At 31.5% G+C, this 15,602-nt stretch overlaps 2 protein-coding genes across 3 annotated transcripts; one reads left to right on the top strand and one right to left on the bottom strand.

Moving 5' to 3' along the window:
• The first annotated feature begins 1,632 nt into the window (after nucleotides 1-1,632).
• On the top strand, nucleotides 1,633-8,429 carry LOC105129256 (ubiquitin carboxyl-terminal hydrolase 25-like). 2 transcript variants are annotated; one of them, XM_011031236.1, is made up of 10 exons: nucleotides 1,633-2,350; nucleotides 2,435-2,900; nucleotides 2,976-3,051; nucleotides 3,173-3,265; nucleotides 5,396-5,482; nucleotides 5,591-6,375; nucleotides 6,805-6,933; nucleotides 7,234-7,370; nucleotides 7,495-8,284; nucleotides 8,370-8,429. In XM_011031236.1, the coding sequence occupies exons 1-9, from the start codon at nucleotides 2,158-2,160 to the stop codon at nucleotides 7,530-7,532; spliced, it is 2,004 nt and encodes a 667-aa protein (XP_011029538.1). In that variant the 5' UTR covers nucleotides 1,633-2,157; the 3' UTR covers nucleotides 7,533-8,284; nucleotides 8,370-8,429. The 2 variants fall into 2 exon arrangements, with proteins under 2 accessions (XP_011029538.1, XP_011029539.1); XM_011031237.1 differs by having other exon boundaries at nucleotides 1,634-2,350; nucleotides 7,479-8,284.
• Nucleotides 8,430-13,622: 5,193 nt separating this feature from the next.
• LOC105129252 (probable glutathione S-transferase parC) lies at nucleotides 13,623-14,600 on the bottom strand. The gene is made up of 2 exons (XM_011031233.1): nucleotides 14,210-14,600; nucleotides 13,623-14,102 (listed from the first exon to the last, which is right to left on the bottom strand). Exons 1-2 carry the CDS (start codon nucleotides 14,522-14,524, stop codon nucleotides 13,758-13,760), a joined length of 660 nt encoding a protein of 219 aa, XP_011029535.1. The 5' UTR covers nucleotides 14,525-14,600; the 3' UTR covers nucleotides 13,623-13,757.
• Between the last annotated feature and the right edge of the window lie 1,002 nt (nucleotides 14,601-15,602).

Below are 15,602 nucleotides of genomic sequence, written 5' to 3'. Positions count from 1 at the left end.
TATTAATTTATTGAGTGGCTGAAATGATTGCTAGCTATTTTAATTTTCTTCATAAGTTATTTATGACTTAGAAATCTAATAAAAAATTGATTATTCTATTATATTGATTATTACTTTATATCTCTTTAATATAAATTAAATTATTTTTAGGATTTTCATTAGTTTGAGATGTGCAGTAGATTACTTTAGATTACATAAATTAGTTGTTAATGATGTTGCTAGAATTGATGTAATCTCTCATGTAATTTTAGAAAACATCTCTTGTTATATAATTAAATTCAATGTCTTTAGTTATGACTATAAAACTTTATAATATTCTTCTCTTTACTAATTAACTTAAAATGTAAGAAATTTAGCTATTAGTTTTTTAATTTTTCATTTATGTTAAATTCTATGGTGTGGACGTGACATAATTATTAAAATGCATGTCATCGTGAGTTGAAGAGATAAATATAATTTATGTGTGATATATCAAAAAGTTTATAATAATTAAACCTTGTGATGAAATAAATTTTACGAAAAATAGTACATGAATTGAATTTTTTATGAAAAATATCAATGATATCGACCCTTGAAACAATTACATTACAGAAAAAAACTCTTTTAAAATTTTAATAGGATCTTAACACATTAAAAAAACATGAATCGGTCAAAAAGAGTTTACCCTAATTATTTATGCTTTCACATAAGTTGTATATGTTGAATTGAATTATAAGTTGAGTTGTTACAGGATGAGCGAGGAACACATCCTCAGAACATATATCTAATAAATCCCATTGACTTACTAACCAATAATCCATGTCATTAAAGTCATCACATGTTTAAAACACTGAGCTCTGTCTTAATCAGCTGTACGATTACTTCTTATAAAAAGCCAAGCCTATACTTTAAAAATCAGTTTTATATTACCATGATTTATCTTCTAAGATCTTGTTCCATAATAAATGCACGAAGGTTGAAGTATACATAAAAGGCCTTGAGTCCTAATGGAACTCTTTTTTTACTGTGCAGATGTTTTTTTGCACAAGAGCCTCATTTTTTTTTTTAATTTTACACAACAATACTCCATTTTAACCCCAAAAAACACATATTCAGTGTCTGTTTTACCTCATAACCAGTTAAAAAAGCAACGGTCATCTATGGATGTAATATTACACCATATCCAATTATAAAATATTATATTATTTAATTTTAAAATATATAGTTTAATTATTGAAATTATAGATTTACATTTCAAAATAATTTTAAAATCATTGAAAATGTATATAATTATTAATTTTAAAACCTATAAAATTAGTTAAAATATATACAAATTAATTCAAACATTCATATTAATTAAAAAAAACCACACCATTTGATACAAAGATTATCATAATAAAATCTCAAAGACATCTCAAATAACTTCTCAATTATCTTAGAGAGCATCTTGGTTGATCATCAAGCTAGGACTATTCGGCATCCATATATGTTTGGTCGGTTCACACACACGAAACCATATGTCATCCTTCGAAGTCTCAGTTCATCCAAGTAACTCTTTAAATAAGATGACCAGAGTTTAAACTTGATGAGTTGCATCTATAAAGCTCTAGTCTGTATAAATTACATGGTACACGTTAATTATTTTAAATTTATCTCAAACTGAGTGGACCTTACTTTAGAGATGAAGCAATTAATGGTGGAAATCTAGGTATTACTACAAAACCTATTGGATTAGAAGGGGGGTATAGAGGTATGGCTACCCAACAGATAAAAGCTCAATGACCAAGGGAGGGATAAACCCTCGAAACCAGAGAGAGAGAGGGTGAGAGAGAGAGAGAGGAGCAGGAAAAAAAAAAAGAAAAAAGAAGAAGCCTTTTTTCGGTTTGGTGATCGGGGCCTGCAGCTTCTTCCTCCCTTAAAAAAAGCCTCAATTTTTAATTACAACCCTTCCCCTCCTAGTCAATAATCCCTAATTCTTTCTTTCTTTGGCCTGCCCTAAAAATATAAAGAAAGAAAAGCAAAAAGAAAATAACTACAATTCGTCTCGTCTCGTCTTGATTCGTTTCGATGCGATTCGCCTTCTCAAGGCGGCTCTGGTGGTGGTTGACGACAAGAATCGACATCGTTTCAAATGAAGAGGAAGAAACAACATAATCGATTTCGTTTTGCTCTTAATGAATGGGCGGGTTTCAGCTGCAAAAATTGCAAATGAGTTGGCAACCGAGTTTGCTTAGTCAAAAACGAAAAAATGGTCCTCCTTTAGGGTTAAAGAATCTCGGCAACTCTTGTTATCTTAATAGCGTCCTTCAGTGCCTCACTTACACTCCTCCTCTCGCTAATTTCTGCCTGCGCCTCCAGCACTCCTCTCTCTGTAAGCAATTTTCACTTTCAATTTCTGCGTTCTCTCTTTATTTTTTGTCAATATTTTTGTTAATTTCTTAAAGATTTTTTCAAGGTGATTCCGTTGCTAACGGAGATAGAAAGAGAGACTGTCCGTTTTGTATTCTCGAAAAACGGATAGTCCGTTCACTCAGTTTGGATCTCACGCTTGACGCGCCAGCTAAGATTCAAAGCTGTTTGAAGATTTTTTCCGAGCATTTTCGCTGTGGACGACAGGAAGATGCTCACGAATTTTTGCGGTATGTGATTGATGCGTGCCATAATACGTGTTTGCGTTTGAAGAAACTAAGAAGGAAAGGGATTGAGAACGGTGGTGGTGGTGTGAGTGTGGTTAAGGAGATATTTGGAGGTGCATTGCAAAGTCAAGTGAAATGCTTGTGCTGTAATTATGAGTCGAATAAAGTTGATGAGATTATGGATATCAGTTTAGATGTTCTGAATAGTTATTCGGTAAGAGATGCAATGCAAAAGTTTTTTCAGCCAGAGGTTTTGGATGGGAATAACAAATACAAATGCGAAAAGTATGTAGTTTTAATTTATTTGTTCTTTTTTGTGTTTGTTGTTGCTGTTGTGTTTGAGAAACTTTGCTTGTTTAGATGTCAGAAACTAGTAGCAGCTAGGAAGCAAATGTCAATACTTCAAGCGCCAAATGTTCTTGTTATCCAACTGAAGGTGGGTTTTAACTTTCCTTGATCCTGTTCTTGTTGTTGTTATTTAGGTTTTTGGTGTTTAAAGTTGGTTGTGTTGCTGCTTTTGAGTAATGAGAGTTATTGCTGGATTTTGGTGTTTGCAGAGATTTGAGGGCATATTCGGAGCGAAGATTGATAAGGCCATTGCATTTGAAGAAGTTTTGGTTCTTTCAAGCTTCATGAACAAAACAAGCCAGGTACTGATGATTTGATGGGTTCAATCAGTCTGTTGAGTAGATTTGCGTGGTTGGACGTAGGTTCTTTACGATGAGTGTAGTTTGTTATAAATGCGCTTCTCATTGTTTGATATGTGTGTAATATGCATGCAGGCATACAATCTTTCTGACAACACACATTGACCTTGTTTGAAGTTAAATTAAGTAATCTATTAGACTTGCAATTTCTTGATGATGGAGTATAAACTGTAGATTATATCATTATCATATTTTTCACATCACCTTGAATTTACAAGATTCAAAAACATAATTAATGTGTTCAGACTTCAGAACCAGGCTTTAGCTGGTAGAGTTGCATTTGCCTGAAACAGAAGGCTCTTGCAGTGGTTTCAAGTTTTGGATATCCTGTTATTTGCAGAATTGAAGTCTTAGACATCTTTATGCTAGGCTTTGTCTTAAAACAGTGGAGTTCAGATTGAATGTGTATATAATGAGAATGGAAACACAAGCCCCTAGCCTGTCATGAGCGCCATTTTATATTGACAGGAAGGGGAGAACAAAACAAAACAAAATATAGCTTCTAGCACTCCATTTTGTTACTTGAAGTATCAATAACTCCTTAACTAAAGGTGAGAATTTTCAAAAGCTCTATGAAGTGTCCTTCCATGTGTTGTTATTTTCCATCTCACTTCTTGAAATATTAAAGCAAACAACAACCAATCTGTGGTTCCATGTGCACCATTCATATTCCATTTGCTATTGTACTGTCATAAAGAATGTTATTTCCAGCCTTCCTTTTTAGTTGTTAAAAAGGAAGGCTGAAAAAGAGAAGACTCCTGCTATGCTGTGTATTATTTTTCAATTGTAATCTCCCTATTCCCAACAACATCATGATACCTTAAATCATCTTCAACTCCTCTAGCACTGCTATTCAATTTTGTCTTCATGACTTGGTGTCATAGCATGTCATAATGAATTTTGTTGATACAGAGCATACAATAAATGAATGTGACTGTTTTCTTTTCTTGCTCATCTTTCCACTTTTGTCGTAAATTAATCCCTAAATCGATTGAAACTTATGTCTGAGACTGATAGAACCAATTTAGAATGTCAAGCACAAATGATTCTGCCATTGATTTTCAATATCATCATTTGCAGAAACAACAGAGGATAACAGTCCTTTACACAACTAGGGGATCTTCTGTTAAACTAGTTTTCTGGTGGTTTGTAGAATTCCCTATTAAGAGAGATTGTACGCCAAGCCATTGCCTTCCATGCTTCCACACTCCACCTCAATCACCATTTAGTTCTCTTTATTGCCCCATTCTCTTAGAAATTGAAAAAAGAATGAGGGCATTACAGCCTTTTGATGCTTTGAGACAAATAATTTTGAACTTAAGCAGACGAGGACCATATTTTGTCATTGCTTTGAGCCTTCTAACGTAATTAATTGATCAGAACCTTATGCTGCATAAAGGCTGCTACTTTTCAGATGAGACTGAATGTGCTTTTACAGTAGAAAACAAAATTAACAGATATAACATCTGACCGAAAGACTAAATTCATTGTCTTAGCATGTGTGCTTTCTCTTTTGAGATCAATTAATTGGTATTTAAGTATCTTATTTATGATTTTTCTTTTAATTTACAAGATTTGGTTACTGGTGACAAATTGACAATAGAGAGAGATTTTAATTTGATGGTGACTGCCACCTCTCAACAAATAAGAAAAGGAACAATAAAACTATATAAAGAAAAAAGCTACCTGATTGGCACACATGTAATCCATAGTTTGCATTGACTTTGTTTTGCTTTCTTCCTTTTTTTCTTGTTTGTAATTAATCGTTATCAATATTTCCTCTGGCTGATTATTCTCTCTCATGATTACATATAAAAATGACAAGGCATTACATAAATTTAGGGTCCCATATATATATATATATATATATATATATATAAGAATTGATGGGTAGTCGAAGAACATTATGATAGTTAGTTAAATTAATTTATTTGATGCAATGCCTCATATATGATTGAAACTTTAATGTTTGATTGAGCATAAGGTTCATCCTTACTATAGCTGTAGGGCTTCTGTATCTTGCTATGGCATATTCTATATATTTTTATTTCTCCCTTTTTTAATCCATCACAGGACCCACAACCCGAGTATAATCTTTTTGGTACCATTGTGCACTCTGGATACTCCCCGGAATCTGGACATTATTATGCATATATAAAGGTCTGTTTACTGGGTTTTTATGTACTTCATTATTAATTTTGGTTTGTACTAGTTATAAAAGCAGCAACTTTAATTGTTATTGATGTTATTTCATTGTTGTGCGTGCAGGATGCAATGGGTCGGTGGTATTGCTGCAATGATTCATATGTGACACTCTCTACCCTGCAGGAGGTCTTGTCAGAGAAGGTCTATGTTCTCTTCTTTTCTCGTACTAACCAAAGGCCAGCATCCGCTGCCTCCTCTTTTGCTTCCTATGGAGCAAAATCACGCGACTCAAATGGATGTGTGGAATTTAAAAGTTCAAAGGGTGCTGTTCCTCTGAAAGCATTGCCTACAAAACCACATGTTGAACAATCTTCAAAAAAGGATATTTCAGCCATGTCTAGGATTGATAGAGTGCCTTCAAGCCCACTGGTAAAGTCTAGCATTTGTGGGAACTCTGGATCCAAAAGTACCCCTCTATCTGTTAATGGAAAGGTTGATCATCTGAAGGGTCAAAACAAGGAAATGAATGGGGATGTGAAAGAGACAGTTCTTGTGGAGAAACGTGACAAAGATGTGTCAACAGTAACAAACAGCAGTAATGGTTTTGAAAAGCATAAAAATGTTGATGCTGTAGAAGGTGAAAACTGTCATGCATTTGCAGCAGCAAGTGAAAATGGTCATTCTCAAAATGCTGCTTTTAATTCTGTAAAGCCCCTTGTCTGTGACAGTAATGGTACAACAAGTAAGGTGACAACAGGAAGAGTACATGATCACCTTGAATTGCAAAATGGCAGTATGAAGTGTTGTGCTGACATTTCAGGTTTGAAGAGAAAGCTAAAGGAGGACACATCCATTTTGCTTGCACAGGATGCTCAATCTCTAGCCAAAATTGAAGAATTTAAAGCAGCGTATGTTGCATTGTACTTAATCTGTTTGAAGTCTTATTTATTAAACTGATTAGCTTCTGTGGAATAACCTAAATTTCCCAGTTTATATTGAAGTTTATTTTGATTGATTTGTGTTTATTAAATTTTGTCGTCGTGATTATTTAGTAATTTTAAACTCTCAAGTTAGATCCTGATTGTGACTAGTTGGATTGAAGCTGTGTTGGACTTTTAGATCTTAATACTAAAGCCTAGTTTTCTGATTAATTTCTTTTGAAATTGTTTCACTGGGGAGCCATTTCATGAATCAGTTGTTGAAACTGGATGTTGCTACATTAAACATTATTTGGATAGTTGAATGTTAATGATGTGCTTGCTAACAATTTTGGTTAATCATCTTTACTTTTCTTACTATTTTTTTGCTTGTTTGTGTGCTTCTATATTCTGTTTCAGCCTCAAGCAACAAGCATCTTTGATTTTGGGATCATGCGGTTTATTTGATGAGGTTTATGATTTTATGCGTGCGAGAAAGAGGTTGTGTGTTCATGAAGCAGGAAACAAACCAAGTGGTACTGAATTAAAGTAAGTCTCATTTAGTTAGATTTTCTGTACAGTTTGATTTATGTTCAAAACTTTGATGCTAGTAATTTCTCTTCATATTCAATGTCACCAGAGAAACATGCAAAGCCATTTAGATTCTGCCTTTGCATGTTCAGAATATGTATAAATCTCCAAATCTGTGTCAAAAAGTTTTGTGGTAAACTTGTGCCATTCTTGTCATGTTTCTCTGGTGGTTGCATGTTTTGTACAATTAAATAGAGTTTTCCAAATAGGATTAATGTTATGGCTTTAAACTGGTGTTCCCTTTGTTTTGAAATGCAGGAAGTTGTTGATTGCAGATGCCAAGAGAACCTTTATTTCACAAATACCCGAGTCATTGAAAGAGGACCTTGTCAAACGCCTCCAGTCATTTAGTCAAGAGAAACGACATTCCTCAGCAGTTTTGGGGAACTCAACTGGTAACTGAGGTTTTTGTTTTTTGGGTTTTTCATTTATTTATGTGGAGTCCTTGTATTACAGTTTGGCTGGTTGCATGACCATTACTTTCTGCTATGATATTTTTGCAGTCTCTTGATTTTGTAGCTGGAGGAGCTTGGTGTATAATCTGTATCACTAATTGATGTATTGACATAGATGCCTGTTCTTGAGATCATAGCTGGGTATCTGTTGTGACCTGTATCTGAGCAATTGCTTCGAGTGACAAGAGGTCATTATCTTGTCTTTTTTATTCTTAATTGCGGCAATATGTTATACTGGTAGATGCACCATTGGTGCTGAGAACGGCTGGGTTCAAAATCTTGCCAGAAATTTTCTTCCTTAAGGCTGTAAAGTTGGTTTTTGGCCGAGAACGAGTCAGAAATCCTATAGATTTTGTACCATACCTTTTTTGGCTATATTTTAGCATAAAATCCTCATTTTATGGATGCACTGCATTTCTTTTGGGAAAAATGTGGCTGGATAGCCCTTGAATCCATACACTATCTATGAATTTGCCCTTAAAGCATGACATGGTTTTATTCCTTTTAATGCCCTCCCGCTCCACCTTCTTTGATAACATTGATGCTTAATTAGCACATAGTTGTCTTTATTATTAGTATTATTATTATTTTGGTTTTGTCATGCATACATTTTGATCGCATTTTTTTTCTGGGATGTGCATCTGATCCGAGGGCATGGATCTGTTGTATGTTGGCTTGTTACACGCCTAAAATCCTTTTCAAATTAAACATTTTCCATGGAAGCTGAACATGAATCTGGATTCTGGAGGCAAGGGGAAGTATCATATACTATCCTTATATGGCGTTATCAAGTAGAGATGCGTCGAATATACAATGGTCATGGAGAGTCACGGAGACCTGGAGCGAAGTTGCAGGTAGCTGGTTTACTTTTGGCTAATCTATTTGGAAGAGTGATGTTATCATGCATCTAATTTTATTTTATTTTTTCATTTGTTGCAGATAGAATTAAATAAAACTTAAGTGGAGGGATTATCTTAACTGAGTACAGATTTATTATTACTTTTTTTTTTGTCAGTTTCTATCAGTCAGGCATTTTGATGATTATTTATTTTGTTGGGCACGTTAATCTGCATATCTTTGGCCCTGACATTATAATATTGTTTTTAAAAATCTTGATCTTTTTTTAGTTTTAAATTAATTTATTTTTAGTGTTTTTAGATTTTTTATGTACTATGTTAAATATAAAACTTGAAAATAATACTTTAAAAATAACTTATATTGTCAAATTGGTCTCCTAAACAACTTCGAGATGGATTGAGATCCTAAATACAGCAGGCCCGGTTTATGTTTTTTTTTACATTTATGTTAAAACAATGGATGGTTTGCTTCAGACCCAAGCGAGGGCGTTGAAATTGGTACGAGGTTACTAGTATTGTCAAAATGATAAAAGAAATGAAAAGAGAAGAAAAGAACAATATACAATGAGTCCGTTGAACATTCTTTAGTGGTCGAGGGTTTTTTTTTTTTTAATTCAAGTAATACAAGGGAGGTATGGAAATCTAATGGGTGAAATATTGATAGGAAACGAAAAACTAAAGTAATATGTTGTAAAAAAAAATAATTTTAAATAAAATAAATAATAATTAGAATAACGAATTGAATTGAAAGGAGATGAAATTAAAATATAATTTTATTTTTATAAATTATTTTAAATAAAATAAATAATAAAAAAATAAAAGTAATTTTCAAGGAAAAATAAATTGAGGGGTTATTTGCTAATTTGGAGTGAGAGTGAGGTGAAACGGTTGAAAATGTCAAATCAGACACTTGTTAATTATTAGTGGAGGGGCTATTATATCATCATATGTCACCTAGGAATCCAATGTTTTGTGGCACATGTCATTCAAGACACTCAACAACTATTTTAACAGGTTACACGACAATAACCTGAAGAAAAAGATAAAAATATTTTGTGTATTAACATCAGAGAGTTTTCATCTTTAATAAAAAAGATTTTTTTTAGGTATAAGTCACAAATTATCTTTACCTATCACACATCAAATATAAATTATTAATTATCTTAATTAAAATAAATAAATAAGATTACTAAAACCAATTAATTAACCAATTATTTAATCTCATTTTTTGAGACTTTATCACTTGTAAAAAGTCAATGAAATCTTGGCTCTTATCTAAGAAAATCAAATGTCTTGATTTTAAAACTATTTTGATCTTTTTACATGATCCAAGATCCATTAATCATTAAAGAATTAACTAGGAGTCTGTATGTATATGTATATGTCTTTTGTGATTCTTTAAGCATAGGAAAACGATCAAAATGCTTTAAAAAAAAATAGTTACACTTAATGCTTTTTTATATTTTTACAATGATTTTTATTTTTTGTATTTATAAGATAAGTTGAGAGGTAATTTAGTATTTAACTAAATAAAAAAAATAAAAAAATAAAATGCATAGTGAAAAACTAAAATACACCTATAATCCAAAAAATTAAAATTGACATCAATAAATTTTTTTATATTTTTCACAATATTTTAGAGGCTATACTTAATTTTTATAAGCTTAATTGAATGAAAGCATGGGTGAAATTACAAGAAAAATAAAGTTTAAGAGCCAATTAAGGGTCAAAGTAAAGAAATTCAAGATCAAGGACTTACCTATAAAAGGCGCCCAACATTGACGGCTATACTGAACTTTTTCAGGGATTAAATTGACAACAATCAAAGTTTAAGGCTTAATTAAGGATTAAATAGAACAAATTAGAAAACAAGGATTACTTTGAAAAAGGCGCCAAACTTAAAGGGTTTCAACTGATTTTTGACAAGAATTTAATTGCATAAAATTAATTAGTTTTATCCCAATTAAGGATGTTTGAGCTCAAAATGGAAAATAATAGAGACTAAATTGAAATTTATCAAATTCCCAATTAGAAAACCCTAATTTTTAGAGTTTAAGTAGACGACATGTTATTTGCTTTTAATAAATAAACCGAGTGACACATCAGCTATCCCTATTTTATTATCTTTTTCAGTCGAGAAGGCTGATCAAGTTACTACCTTCAAGTGAATAAACATGGATTGCTGACCATGCTAGAGGCTTCAACTACTACAACTTGACTGAGAAACATCTCCTTCACAAGAATTAGTTATCCTCATCATATGTTTATACCTCATTTGACTAAATGAACACAACAATAACATATTGTCCCTGATCAGCCTCCTTTGCATTTGATAGTTTCATACTAATTGAGGGCTCACCTTTCTATTAATGAATATGAAGTTCTAGAACTCTAAATCAGATGAAATTTGATCCCCATGCTAGATTACATCTCACATCTCCTTTACAAGTATATGGGTTTTTTGGCTTTAATAATCTTCTATTTGCCATAATTAATTCATGAAAGGTGCACCCTTTATCAACTATTTTTTGTTAGGTTTCTATTATGAGGTTTCTAACATTTTCTAAAAGTTCTAAGAGTTTGTTAGATAACTAAGAAAAGGAAAACAAAAAAAAAAGAAGAGAAGAATGACTTTCTAAGAGATCAGAGAAATGAATCCCTTATGATTTAGTTTCAAAAAGCTACCTTTAAACCCATAAATGGTTTCACAACCACCTACCATTTTAGAGCTATAAAAGAAGAAAACATACAAAAAAAGGGTAGGAATATGAGAGAAAATCAAAGAGAAAAAAGAAAATAAATATATAGAAATTAAGAGGATACTTAGAATATAATTGAAATAAAAGTTATAAAGATTGACTTGTTCAGAAAGAAAAGGTGGAATCAAAATTAAAAAAAAGTTGAAATTCAAGAAGAAAGAATTAAAGAATTCAGAGGAGGAAACCACATTCTCTTTACAAGGTAAACTTTCAAACTTTGTTGAGAGGGTGAAGCTCAATGAGCACACTCCCTTCCCCTTCTGTTTTGTCTTTTAAATTGCTGCTCAAAATAATTGCTAAACACCCTTTAAAGTCATTAGCTAGTTTTAAAAACTATTAAATATTTATTTTGAGATGTTTAAGCATGCTTTAAAAATAGCTTGTATTATTTAAGTTTTGTTAGATTGCCTTGTTTAATATGTTAGAATGTGATTATGGTATGGTATATGATAATCTATCATGTTGTTTTGCATATTTGAATGTTTGGTTAATCATTTGTAAAACTATGACAAGTTATGTTAAGTTTTGATATTGTTATAGATTAAGTTATTTTATGATAGTTTGTGGGGTTTGTTGAAGTTATAGGTATTTTTTTAAGTTTCAAGATAATAAATTTAATCAATAAAATAATGTTTATGCATAGAAAATGCTATTTTTGTTTGCTGCTATTATAAATTTTGCTTACTGTTTGCTCTTGATAATTTGTTGTGTCTTGTTATTTTGATGATTCAAGCAAATTTTATTGAGTATGTTTAAGCTTTGATTGTTATTTTTGGGGTTTAGGAATTTTTTGGTTTTAAAGCCTCTAATGGGCATTTTCAGGTTCTTATGCTTTATAGGTTTCACATTTGTCTATTGAAAATGATCTTGGGTCCATGTTTTGCATATATTTTTTTATTAATTGTTGACTCTTGCACATGCATTTTATCTTATTGATCATTAATTTAGGACCTTATAGGTTTAAAAACACTTAAATTATGATATTTGATTTTCAGTTTCTTCATTTTATATTTTGCATAAAATCAAATAAACGTGACTTGAGATTGTTTGTTGTGATAATCCAACCTCAAAATCTTGCTATACTTTTGATTGTACATGTTTATGTGTCTTTGATTTGATGTAATATGGTTTGATATTGAATCTTAGTTTTTGGGTTTGATCTGAGTATTCATCATATTGTTGCATAAATTTTGAATGTTTTCTCCTTTTTTGATCTTCATTATTTCTTTTCTAGTTTTAGGTCATGTTTATGGGTTTGGACCTTTGAGTCAAGAAGTCTAATTCACATGGTTGTGCGGAGTCCATTTATGCTAAGATAACATTCAATTGATTTAAAATTCATAAAAGAAAAAAACATCATATTTTATTCTTATGGTGTGTTAGCCAAACATGACCTTAAAATAATTTTTAAGCCTGTGTTTTTTAGCTTTATTGATTTTACAGTAGTGTTTATTTTTTATTTTTTATGCTTTTGTCAAATATATCTCAAATAATTTCTAGAAATTCTGAAAACTTTCAAGGATCATTTTAAAATTATTTGTGGATCCCTCGTCTATTTCCCAACCATTTTATTTAATATTTGGATTGTAGACTTATATTGTAAGATCTCAACCATTTTATTTAATATTTGGATTGTAGACTTATATTGTAAGATACTGACCTAATATTAAATACACTTGTTTTTCTTTTAAATTTTAGGAAAAATAAAAAATTTCCTATTTAGAAAATAAACACTTTTATTCGTGTGCAAATGACCATGTTTATAAAAAAAATAAATCATATTTGCATAATTTAGCATATTAAAAATTTCAAAAATAATCTTTTTATTTTGCATGTATTTTATATTTACCAACTAGTTTATTAAAATCATGAGAATTTGTTCTATATTGTAAAAAAATTAATTTTTTTAATATATGAGATTATAAACTTACAGATAAGATGTATTTTCAATATTGAATAAAAAGATAATCTTTTTTTTTTTATGTTTTGACTTTAGAACGGTTAGGATTTTAATTGGATAAAATAAAAACTTTCTTATCAAGAAATTTTTTTATTAAACCTTAGACATATTAATAATTAGAAAACATAACAATATTGTAGTTTATATTAAATAAAAAAAATAATACAACTTATTATATTTAACATATACTGAGAGGTATTGAGTTTTTTCCTTATATAACTAGTTCTGTTATCTATATTCTCATAAGATATTATATTTTTTAATAATTATAATATAAAAAGTATTGAATTTTTTTTTACACAACTAATTTTTTTATTTATATTCTCATAAAATATTATAATTTTTAATAATCATAATACCACAAGACAACTTCTTAACCTTTCAGATCATATTTTTTTTGATTTTTCAAACATATCCAAAATCCCTATCAATTCAGGAGCTATACCCGTCGTCTGATGCCGCGCACAACAAGACCGGGAGGAACAATTGTTTTTTTGCTAATGCATTATGTTGTTTTTTGCCAGTCCTTTCTGTCAGGTTGGGCTGATTATCTTGTATCTGCAATTGGATTGCTCATTCTGGCGATGAATAAGTTTCCCTGCTTACAAGATCCGAGTTTAATATCCAAGAACCCTTTATTATTATCAGGCTGAACTAACCACCCGAACACTGTTCCAGAAAAAGTTAAGAAAACAAAAAATGCCACAATAGAATGGACTTGGATACACTCTCCATTTGCAGTACTATATATTTATTCAACCCCCAGCTTCTGTTTGATCTGCAAAACGACTTCGTAAACCTCCTTTTGGTCACTTAAAGACTTGGATACAGTCTCCTTTTGCAAGCATCTCTCGCCCCACTCCACGAGCTTAGGGAACTCGGCTGCCATGCTCCAGTTTCCTAGGGTCTCAAAGGTGTAAAAGAAGCTGTAGAACGGAACAAGTGCCAAGTCTATATAGCCAAAGCTCTCATCCCCAAAATATAGCTTGTCGCCAAGTTCTTCTTCCAAAATCTTAAAGCACTGAATCAAGTCCTTCTTCGATGATTCTTTGAGCTCACCTTTAGATGCCCATAGGTTCCTTCCAATAGGATAAATCTGTACGAAACCATTTTGCTTGTCATTACTTCAGTAATGTTTCCTTTCAAAAACTAAACACAGTACGTAAGACAGAAAAATAAATTTGATCAGTTCTAAGAACTTACCTTCTTGTCGATGTAGTCGGCCCAAAACCTGGCATGTGCTCGTCGATAAGGATCAGAAGGCAACAACGAAGGCTTATGGCTCCAAACCTCATCAATATATTGAACTATGATCATTGACTCGCAGATGGGTCTCCCATTATGGATTAAGACAGGGATTTGCTGATGAACAGGGTTCATCTTGAGAAGAGTAGAGCTCTTGTTGCTCAAGTCCTCTACCTTAGATTTATATTCTATTCCCTTCTCTTCCAAAGCTATCCTCACCCTTGCTGCAAAAGGACTAACCTTCAAATCCAGTAGAACTACTTCATTAGCCATTTGTTGCGCAGGAAAATAGAACGATTTTTCTCAGTAATTTGTTTCCTTTTTCAATTTGCAATGAGGAACTGAGGCGAAAACAAGAATTTATAGCAGAAGATGAGTCCTTAGTGGAGCTCTCAGTTTCCCTTGTGCTTCTAGTACTTCGCTTTTGTTGTCATTGCTTGCGTCAGAATGGTCACCATTATTTTTGAGCACTGGTTGGGATTTTCCCGGGAAACCTCCTCGCACCATTTTGTCAACAGAATGTTATAAATATTCTTCTTGTGCAAATATCAAAGTGAATTAGACTACGTCATCACAAGAGAAGGATCCAGAATCTCAAAATCTTGGAGAGCAATGCAAAGATTTTTTTCGCCTTTGTTTACTCGCCCGAGGCAGGATAAAAATTAAAGCAGCGGCTCCTTGTAAGATTTCAACAAATAACCGTTTTTCTAGATTTTTTTATTTATTTTTTCTTCAAAAGAAAGTAATAAAAATATGAAAGAAGTGTTCGATAAGAATTTTTAAATTAGCTGTTTAAATTTTGAGAGTAATTTTTATTAAAAAAAATATTAAATGTACATTGGATTTCACTTCAAAAACTATGTTTTTTTATATACAAATAAAATGCTACTTAAATATTTTAAAATTAGCTAACCGCAATCATATTTATTTCATATATAGTAATTAAATAATATTTAGTTACATAGTTGATAATCTTAAATATTATAAAATTTAATAATTATAAATATTCTAAAATTAACTATCAATATCAATGGAGGAATGGCAATCTATGGCACACGTGCGCACATCAGCAAGAATATCTTACTCGGGAGACCTGCATGAAAATAAATTTGATCCCCAGCCGATATAGTCTAAATTCATCTGCATCTTAATAATTTATATTGGCCTGTGTAAAGTGTGGCCGCCATGCTGGAAGAGAAGAAAATTGTTTTCTTAATAAAAAATAATAAAAATAATATTTGTAATAAACATAATATTTTAGGAACCACATTGTTCACTGGCCTTATGAGATGAATGTTAATTATATTCATTTTGTTAGCACAAATAACAACTTCATCTAAAAAAACTAAGT

This window comes from Populus euphratica, unplaced genomic scaffold, assembly GCF_000495115.2.
Source record: "Populus euphratica unplaced genomic scaffold, PopEup_1.0 scaffold86.1, whole genome shotgun sequence".
Lineage (NCBI taxonomy): Eukaryota > Viridiplantae > Streptophyta > Magnoliopsida > Malpighiales > Salicaceae > Populus > Populus euphratica.
This window is presented reverse-complemented; position numbering and strand designations above follow the sequence as displayed.

Excerpts from the sequence above, each read along its gene's own strand:
- LOC105129256 (XM_011031236.1), top strand. The coding sequence starts at position 2,158 with ATGGGCGGGTTTCAGCTGCAAAAATTGCAAATGAGTTGGCAACCGAGT. Across the intron at positions 6,376-6,804 it reads ATTGAAGAATTTAAAGCAGC|CCTCAAGCAACAAGCATCTT; the intron begins GTATGTTGCATT and ends ATTCTGTTTCAG. Across the intron at positions 7,371-7,494 it reads AGTTTTGGGGAACTCAACTG|CTGGAGGAGCTTGGTGTATA; the intron begins GTAACTGAGGTT and ends TTGATTTTGTAG.
- LOC105129252 (XM_011031233.1), bottom strand. The coding sequence starts at position 14,524 with ATGGCTAATGAAGTAGTTCTACTGGATTTGAAGGTTAGTCCTTTTGCA. Across the intron at positions 14,103-14,209 it reads CCGACTACATCGACAAGAAG|ATTTATCCTATTGGAAGGAA; the intron begins GTAAGTTCTTAG and ends GGTTTCGTACAG.